Below are 9609 nucleotides of genomic sequence, written 5' to 3' on the forward strand. Positions count from 1 at the left end.
ATGGGTGTGTCACTGTGGGTGTGGGCATAAGATCCTCACCCTAGGAGCCTGGAAGTCAGTCTTCCACTAGCAGCCTTTGGATGAAGATGTAGAACTCTCAGCTCTGCCTGTGCCATGACAGCCTGGATACTGCCATGCTCCCACCTTGATGATAATGGACTGAACCTCTGAACCTGTTAAGCCAGCTCCAATTAAATGTAGTCCTTTATAAGACTTGCCTTTGTCATGGTGTCTCTTCACAGCAGTAAAACCCTAACTAAGACAGGGTCTATCCAGAAGAATACCAATACAGATAAGATTTTGAGAAATATTAACAAAATATTCATTTTGAAAGGTGTAATGCTGGTGCTGTGCTTGTGAAAGAAAAATTTTTTTGTTTTTTGTTTGCTTGTTTGTTTGTTTGTTTGAGACAGGGTTTCTCTGTGTAGCCCTGGATGCCCTGAGACTCACTCTGTAGACCAGACTGGCCTCGAGCTCAGAAATTTGCCTGCCTCTGCCTTCCAAGTGCTGGGATTAAAGGCATGCTCCACCATGCCCGGTAAAAGAAAATGTTTAATTTCATGAGGCTGAAACAGAAGGATTTGGGGATAAAATGTCTTGATACCTCCCCTTAATTACCTTAGTTAAGGTAAGTCATTTATCTTAGAGGCCTTCAGGGTGGGAACAGTATACAGCAGGGAGCCACATTCTGACAATGAGATCGGTATGACAGGTGTGAGGACAGTGTGACTGACAGGTGTGGGGACATTCTCTTAGTCCCTGTTTCCCTCCATCTCTGAACAAATGGATCTTAGCTTTTTTAAAACATTTTTTTAAAGGTGATACTGGTTACACTGTTCATGGGAATTTAGGCCAGTCCTGCTCTTGAAGGATTCGGGGAACAGCATGAGAGTTACTAAAGAAATTTAAAATATACCAACGGTTTGGGGTGATGCACAACTATGACCCCAGAACTCAGTAGGCAAAGGCAGAAGGGCTGGAAGGTTCTCAAGTCCAGCTTCAGCTGCATAGTGAATCCCAGGCCAGCCTGCACTGTAGCAGACACAGAAAGAATGAGTGAGAGAGAGAGAGAGAGAGAGAGAGAGAGAGAGAGAGAGAGGAAGGAGGAGGAAAAGGGGGGAAATAGCACTCAGAAGACAGAGACAGGAGGGTAGCCATGAGTTCAAAGCCAAGCTGGGTCTAGAGTTCAAGTTCCAGGCCTACAGAGTGAGCCTGTCCCACTACCCCCTCCCCTGCAAAAAAAATCAAATAATAACAAAAGTTTGCCTTTTTGGAGCTTTAATAGAACACTGGCCAAGACCAATTTAGGGCCTGGGGTCAGGGATTGGGTAAAAGGATTGCTATCATGGGTGAGGGGGCCCCTCAGTCCACCTTCTTCCAAGCACCAAGCAAACCTACGTTCTGCTGACAGCTCTGAGGTCAAGCTTCATCTCTGGGAGCACGGAGGAGTGGGGTCGGGGGAGGGAGTGGGGCTGAAGACAAGGGAGGGCAGTGGGGATTGGAAGTGGGGGTGGAGGGTGAGGGTGGGGGATGGGATGGGGGATGGAGGGATGGGGGATTGGGGTAGGGGTGGGAGGATGGGGTGGGGATGGGGGTGGGGGGAGGGGGTGGGGAAGTTGAGGCTTTAGAGAACAGCCCCCCTTACCTACCAGGTTCAGTCGGGACTCCAGAACATGGATCTGTCTCTGCAGTCTCTTGGGATTATTGGCCTCCTGTGTCCTCAGGAAGAGCTGTCTCTGGTTTGTGATCTTTCTCTCCATCTGAACGATCTGGGGCGGGGGGCAGGGGGGAGCAACTGGGTTCAAGCCAAAGACACATTGACTCTCATCCCTTAAACAGCTCTGACTCCTGGATTCCTGTTCCGTCCAACTGATTCCCACCCCATCCAGGGTGAAGAGCAAATTGGCTCTGAGTGTGAATCTTCCCACCAGTGAACAGAAATTCCCCATCTCTCCAGCCCCCTTCCCACCTCCCCAAGCCACGGTTTCTAGAGGAAATGGCACTGACACCTGGTGAAACTTAGTCAACCCTGTTAGCCTGAGAAGGGCCCGGAACTATAGCTGCTTCCATGATACTGTTGTGACTTCCCAGTGCCCATCTGGACATTTCCTGCATGTCCAGTTCCCAGTTCCTCTGCTGATGAAAGGGACTTCACTTCCTGAAGTGACCGGGTGTGGCAATCATGGGAAGACTATGCTTTGATGATGTATCTGAAACTTTCCCAAGAGTTGGTGCCCACTTTGGAAAGTAGGTCACCAGCACCGCACAGCTGTGGTTCTTTGAGTTGCAGGCATACGCAGCCCACGTTAGGCAGAAGCACCTAGCTAAATCCTTGATGGCTCTCCACATGTGTACAGTCTCTGACAGAGTCGCACCCAGGGCTGCAAACTATAGCCCTTTGGCCCAGGGCTTATTGTTGTTAATAAAGATTTATTGGAAATGCCAAGCCATTTTCTGTACTGCCGGTGGTGCTACGTACGCAGCTGGAGTTTCCACAGGGGCCAGGGGCGCCCGGTAGCTTGGAAAACCCAAGTGTGACTGCGGGTCTTTTGCATAGAGATTTCACAGGGCCATTTTAGATATGTTGGACCCGGGTGTTCGCATATTGAAATGCATTTGACAGGGGCTAGAGAGATGGCTCAGAGGTTAAGAGCACTGGTTGCTCTTCCAGAGGTCCTGAGTTCAAATCCCAGCAACCACATGGTGGCTCACAACCATCTGTAATGGGATCTGATGCCCTCTTCTGGGGTGTCTGTAGACAGCTACAGTATACTCATATAAATACAATAAATACATCTAGAAGAAGAAGAAGAAGAAGAAGAAGAAGAAGAAGAAGAAGAAGAAGAAGAAGAAGAAGAAGAAGAAGGAGAAGAAATGCATTTGAATTTAGTGCCATTTGCTACTTTGCAGTCTTACGTGGGCACCATCTTGGTTTAAGATAAATAAGTAAGGGACTGGAAGCGCAGTTCAGTGTTAGAGGACGTGGCCAGCGCACACAAGGTCCTAAGTTCCATTTCCAGGGGACTTATGGAGGACTTGAGTTTCATTCCCAGCATCCACAGCAGTCCTCTCAACAATCTAGTTCCAGGGGATTCACTGCCCTCTGCTGGGTTTCATAGGTACTTCTGCCCCCACATACAGACACAGGCATAAACACTTCGTGAAAAACAAAATATCACAACGAAACAAAAAGAGGGTAAGGATGGCAGGGTATGATAACACACACCTTTACTCCCGGCTCGGAGGGAGGCAGAGACAAGTAGATCTCTGTGCCTTCAAGGTCTACACAGTGAATTCCAGGCTAGCCGGGGCTATAGATCCATGCCTCAAAAAATAAAATAAGTCAATGCAAATAAATTAAGGAGTTACATACTTCAATGGCTCAGGGTAAGCCTCCCTTTCCTAAGAGGAAGGGTTGGGACGCAGAGAGACACAGGCAATGCCCTCATCCAGGAGGGCTGCAGCAATGATAGATGGTCTCGAGGGGCTATTTTGAACCGACGAATCACGCTCAGAATGGCATGTAGATCTCATGGTCCACATGAGACCTCCTGGAAGGCTTTTCTTCTGCCATAACACCTGGCAGTGTCCCAGAGAGGTGCTACCCACCATCTCAGTCCAAAAATAACAGAAAGATAAGGGCCCCCTCTCTAACTTGGTGCACAGCATGGAAGAGGGAGGAACTGGCATTGTTTGAAGCGCAAGGTGATATTCATTACAGCACCCAAACCTTACCCTTGTCACCTGAGGCTAAGGACGCTGAGGTTGGTTCTGAGCCTTGAGGCGGCAGGGGACATGCGGGGTTGATGGAGCTGAGCTCCCATTCGATGTTCCACTCTGCCTAGGGCATCGTGGCTGTGCCGTCCGTCCCTGTCCCCTATGTCCCCTCCAGGGAAGCTTCCTCACCTTATCATCCAGTTCTCCCAGCAGCACCTTCATGGAGGAGATGAGCGCTTCGTAGTCCCCCTTGGTCTGCAGCAGGAAGCGTAGTTCCATGAAGTTTTTCTGGTTGATGTCCAGGTTCTTGGGAGACTTCACGAGGCTTAGAAGCATGGTGGTCTCGGCCTGTTCAGCTTTCAGAGTCTCTATTTCCTTGCTGCAGGAAGGAGCTCTAGCTTAGCCCGAGAGCCCCTAAAACCACCTTCACAGAACCCACAGGGTGTCCCAACCCCAAAAGGAGCCCAGGCGATGACCAGGGTCCCAGTGAGAGGAGGAGAACTTCAGGGCAGGGGGCTCAGGCTCAGATCTGAAACCCTACATTCCTGACGTCAATCGTCCCCATCTCCCCTGCTCCTCCTTCCCTAGGGGAAGGCTGCCCTGGTGCCGGTCACAATCCTTCACCGAGTGGCTCCGGGGAGATGGTTCAGTTGGTGAAGTGTTTCCCCATGTAAACCTGTAGACCTGATGCCCATCCTAGCACCTGTGCACACAGTCAGGTTTGGGATGGAGAGACAGGAAGATCCTTAAGTTAGCTGTTGAGCCAGCCACACCTAGTCTGGAAGCTCCAGGCTAATGAGAGACAGTCTCAAAAAAAAAAAAAAAAAGAAAGAAAGAAAGAAAAGGAAAGAAATAACCTGCTGGCAGTGGGAGGCAGAGGCAGAGACAGGCAGATTTCTGAGTTTGAGGCCAGCCTGGTCTACAAAGTGAATTCCAAGACAGCTACACAGAGAAACCCTGTCTCGAAAAAAAAAAAAAAAATAGCAAAAATTGCAAAATGGATCCCTGAGTGAAGGTGGCAGCCAAGGCCAGCTACCTGAGTTTGATCTACGAAATCCACGTGTAGGAAGGAGAAAACGGATTCCTGCGAGTTTGTCCTCTGACCCCCATGCACGAGCCTTGTACATACACACAAGGACTAAATAAAAATGTCATTAAGAAATAAAAAGATGGGGCTGGTGAGATGGCTCAGCGGTTAAGAGCACTGACTGCTCTTCCAGAGGTCCTGAGTTCAATTCCCAGCAACCACATGGTGGCTCACAACCACCTGTAATGAGATCTGAAGACAGCTACAGTGTACTTACATATAATAAATAAATAAAATCTTAAAATAAATAAATAAATAAAAAGGCGGCTGCGCGTGGTGGCACACGCCTTTAATCCCAGCACTTGGGAGGCAGAGGCAGGCGGATTTCTGAGTTCGAGGACAGCCTGGTCTACAGAGTGAGTTCCAGGACAGCCAGGGCTACACAGAGAAACCCTCGAAAAACCAAAACCAAAACCAAAAACAAAAAAAAAAAAAAAAAAAAAAAAACAAGTAAAAAGACGGACAGCTGCCGAGGAGCTACTGAAAATTGACCTCTGACCTCTACATATGTACACATGCACGAACAAAACCTGGAGGAGGACCCTGAAGTTTGTATTAAGGTGGAAGTGTACAGTAACCTTGAACCCTTGGCCAAGGCCTCTCTAGGGCAAGAGCAGCAAGTGCTCATTACTGCTGTGCCACCTCTCCAGGGTCCACTTTCGTTTGTCAGCATATATTTATTTATGCATGAATGTATGAACATATGTATGGGTGTTAGCATACCACCCTGTGCATCTGGAGATCGGGAAACAACGTGGAAGTCAGTTCTCTCCTTCCAACCTTGTGGGTCTCTTGGACCGAACTCAGGCCGACAGACTAGTTGCATCATTTTACCAACCCAAAACATTTTGTCTTGTTCTACATAATGAGCGCTTTTCCAACAGATGGCGCTAAAGTGCTCTGGAAAAACAAATGCCTTTTAAAATTTGACAGTTTTGTACACTAGAGTAGGGACCAGCCTAGCCCGGGAGTAAATGAGTCCATGGGAAAGGAAAGATCCCTTCGCACCCGCCCTTCTTTGAACGCCAAACATCCTGACAGCGAGGTCCTCTTCGATGGAGGCTGGCTTCTGCTTATGCAGAAAGAGGCTTACAAACAGGTTCCCCCAATTGCAAAAGGCTGCTGCAGCAGCACCAGAACATTCCCTGCCCCTCTGGTATCCTTCGGCCCCGCCCCGTCACTGCCACAGCTGATTGGACTAGACAAGGGGCATCTGAGAGAAAAAACGGGGCTTTGTTGAGGGCCACCCGCCACCACCCCTGCCCCCACTCCGGGTCTCCTAGACTCCTGGATCCTGCTCACTGGATATCCTCCCATGAAGCTCTAGAGCATAGGATCAAAGGCCTCTGGTCCCCAGGTGGGTTCAGTGTACTCCCCCAGCCCGAGCAGTACCCTAGAGACCCACACCAAGACACCCCTCTTACTATTGGCCGGCGATCATACGCTGGTTGCGGAAGTTGAAGGACTTGCGGCTGTCTACCATCTTGCGGAACTGCTGCCTCAGTTTCCGTAGCTCTGCCTGGGCGAGCTGCTCCCTGGCCTTCTCGGAAAGTTCCGAAAGACCTGAAGAGCCCTTTCTCCTGAGTTTCTTCATCTGGGCAAGACAGAGAAAGATGATGCCCACACGACCTAAAGTGGCAGTCCATCTGTATTTTTTCTTCAGGGCAAGATAGAGAAAGAGGAGGCCCAGGTGACCAGAGAAGTCTCCAGGTGGGGTTCCCAGGACAAAGGGAAGCCCACCCTGGGGTGATGGCACGTGCTTGTCTGTTGTAGGGTAGACCCACCCTGGGCTGCCAGGTGACAAGTCAAACTCGCTGGAATAGTGTCTTACTGGGTTGAGAAGTCATGAGGGTCCTGAGTTTAAGTCCTACACCACTGGGAGACTTTGAGAAAGTCACTATCTTTGGCCTCCCATCTATAAAGTTAGGATGGTGGGGTAGGGATGATGGGTAGGTGAAGGGACATTGAGTGACAAGCTGTTGTCACCTACCACTGGCATTGAGATGGATCTGAGCTTCCCTTCTGCTTAGACACTGGGTCCTGGAGGTCAAAGCCAGCAAGCCCACCTCTTTCTCCGTCTCTCTGAGTCTCCTCTGTCTGCAATGTCCTGCCCAGAATGAGAGAGGAAAAAGGAAGTGGGCCACCCTGCTGGCAGTGAGGACCCATGCGCCTCTCCTCCCTCTCACAGTCCCCTTCCACCCACAGCTTGGCATACAAGGGGACACGGCAGATGGCGCCGGGTGTAACAAGAGCCCCTCCCCCCCAAGATCCGATCGCACGGGAACTTCTTCCGCTCCCCAGTTTATTATTAGGACCTGGGCAGATGGCTCCAGCCTGCCACTTACCCTTCTTCTCACATCTCTAAAGGAAAGGGGCACAGAGGCCTCTGATGATCAACCTGATGGAGCAGTTTTGGTTTTTTTGACTTTGGGACAGGGTCTCTTGTAGCCTAGGCTGGCCTCAAAACTCAGTATGCATACTGAGGCTGGCCTTGATCTCCTGGTCCTCCTGCCTCCACCTCCAAAGTGCTGGGATTAGAGGCATGTGCTACCATATCCGGTACCTCATGCAGGCTAGGCCAGCACTACCCACTGATACATACCTATCCCACACCCACACCCACAACAGAATTGAAACCCCGCCTACGCTGTGACTACCCCACTCACACCCCACTTCTAGGATCAGGAACCAGCAACCAGAGGGACATTTTATCACATCAGAACTTGAATGCCATCTGCCCAGAGGCACTTAGGAGTGGGGACATTAGCAGACAAGCCCCAAAGGGTTGTTAAGCTCACTGCATCCCAGAAACTGCGAGGTCCTATGTGGAATCCCAGGTTCTCATTCTTCCCCAGCCTCTAATGGACCTCAGGTACATCTGTGCTGCTCTCTGGAGCCTCAGTTCCCCATCTGGACAGTGGGAAGGGCCAGGCCCTCCCTCAATCTGCATAATCCCCTCCCACTACCATGGTCCAGTAATCCCTGCTATACACTGGAGAGAATTTAACTGAATTTTAACCTGGGGAATCTAAGGTCAACCAGTTCCATGGGGCTCTATGAATCATGCTAGCATGGGGAGAGAAACCATAAACACCAAAACCTCAGGGCTTAGCCAGACCAGAAGATGTCACTGGATCATGTCCTATCACACCGAACAGGAAGAACTTTTCATGAGACAATTTGAAATGAAATTTCTGGGGGCTTAAATTTCTGGGTCTTATAAACCATGAGAGTTGTGGCAGTGTGAATGTCTAAATCGATTTGGCATACAAACAAGCGCCTAGTGTGTGCTTAGTGTTGTGGGGGAATTGAGCGGCAGTTGAGCCACCCTCACAATGTGATGGATTTGTTTTAAAAAGAAAACAAAAGGTGGGTGTGGTGGTGCTGGCCTGACTGACAGCCCCTGCCCCTGGAGGTGGGAATAGGAAGATCATGAGGTCAAGATCTTTGGCTGTAGCGCGACTTCAAGGTCAGTCTGTGCTATAAGTGAATGGATATGTAATAAATACACAGTCGCTTGAGAGCACATGTAGCTCTTTGAGTTTGGGGAGCGTTTATGGTGGCAGTGACTGGTTCCTGCCTAACCTCTGCTCATCCCCGGCAGGGGGCGCTGTATGTACCCTAACTTACCACCCACGGCTCCCGCGGCTCCTGGTAGTGGCGGCTCGTGTGTCTAAGCAGCAGCCAGCTCCGCACCCCGCGTTCTCTGCCCTGGAACCCGCGCCTTTGTGACAGCGGCGACTCGCATTCTCTAAGGACAGCCGAGACAACCGGACCCACGGAGAACCCGCATTTTACCAGAGGGGACAGGGCAACGCATTCCTGGGCTACCCTCAGCTGCCCTGTGTCAAACTTAGCCGTGCCAAGGGGTCACCTTGGCCACCAAGCCAGCTCCCATTCCCTCCCTCCCTGGGTTACTACTCTCTTTCCTCTCGCTTCTCCATTAAATACCTCCTTTCTGTTACACAGTGACCTAAAACAACTTGTTTTCAGAGTTTGGAGATTAAACATAGGGCTTCGCGCAGGTTAGGCAATGACTTTACCCTGACCCGCCCTTCACCATCCGGAAGCTCCCCTCGGGTCCTGCTGTTTCGGCTGCTCGACTCACGGCTCTCCACTGTCTGCCACTGGGTGGGCAGTGGTTAGAAACATGCCTCTCTGGCGAAGGTTTCCCATCGCGGTTCTTCCTGGGTGCAGAACTCGGCCCTCTTGCCAAGAAGAACGAGCTCCACCCCACCCCCACCCCCGCCACAGTGTAGCCTAGAGTAAACAAAGTTGCCAGTGGTAAACAAATGGAACCAGCACACACAGCAAGACAGTCTCCACCGCGGTCAGATAACCAAATTAGCCCATCCTTCCCAATCAATGCTTGGACTAGGAAGAGGCTAACTGGTGGCAGGCGGTGGATCTATCTATGCCTTTAATTCAGGAAGTGGAGACAGGCAGATCTCTGAGTTCAAGGCCAGCCTGGTCTACAGCGTTGAGTTCCAGGACACCCAGAGCTACACAGAGAAACCCTGTCTGGGGGCAATGGCAGGGGTGGGGGTGGGGGGTAACAGGTGCATTCATTATTTCCTGGAGTCTGCCACAGGGATGGGCTTATAATTACTGGCAGTGGTCTCAAAGGAACCAAAGGAGCTTCCCACAGCCCAAGGTTAGAGAAGAGGAAGGTGCTGAGAAGGAAATAGGAGCTATGCTGCCTCTGTTGGTTGCGGGCAGCCCTGTTGCAAGCCTAAGGGAGACCAGTGACTGACTGATGGTCTACAGTGTTGGCTAGCTCCTCAGAGAGTGACTGAGGGTATAGG

General features: G+C 50.6%; 1 protein-coding gene across 5 annotated transcripts in view; it reads right to left on the reverse strand.

Moving 5' to 3' along the window:
- Nucleotides 1-9024, reverse strand: part of Ccdc63 (coiled-coil domain containing 63) — a 24843-nt gene extending 15819 nt beyond the window's left edge. Inside the window, exons 1-6 of one of the 5 annotated variants that reach the window (XM_021162576.1) lie at nucleotides 8913-9024; nucleotides 8435-8555; nucleotides 6795-6911; nucleotides 6229-6461; nucleotides 3907-4096; nucleotides 1650-1769 (exon numbers count right to left, since the gene is read on the reverse strand). In XM_021162576.1, the coding sequence (XP_021018235.1) occupies nucleotides 1650-1769; nucleotides 3907-4096; nucleotides 6229-6461; nucleotides 6795-6803 (552 nt within the window). In that variant the 5' untranslated portion in view covers nucleotides 6804-6911; nucleotides 8435-8555; nucleotides 8913-9024. Of the gene's footprint in view, nucleotides 1-1649; nucleotides 1770-3906; nucleotides 4097-6228; nucleotides 6462-6794; nucleotides 6912-8434; nucleotides 8556-8847 lie in introns of all 5 variants that reach the window. The other 4 variants (XM_021162575.1, XM_021162579.1, XM_021162574.1 and 1 more) reach the window with 4 other exon arrangements.
- Between the last annotated feature and the right edge of the window lie 585 nt (nucleotides 9025-9609).

The sequence above is a fragment of the Mus caroli genome, chromosome 5, assembly GCF_900094665.2.
Source record: "Mus caroli chromosome 5, CAROLI_EIJ_v1.1, whole genome shotgun sequence".
Taxonomy (NCBI): domain Eukaryota; kingdom Metazoa; phylum Chordata; class Mammalia; order Rodentia; family Muridae; genus Mus; species Mus caroli.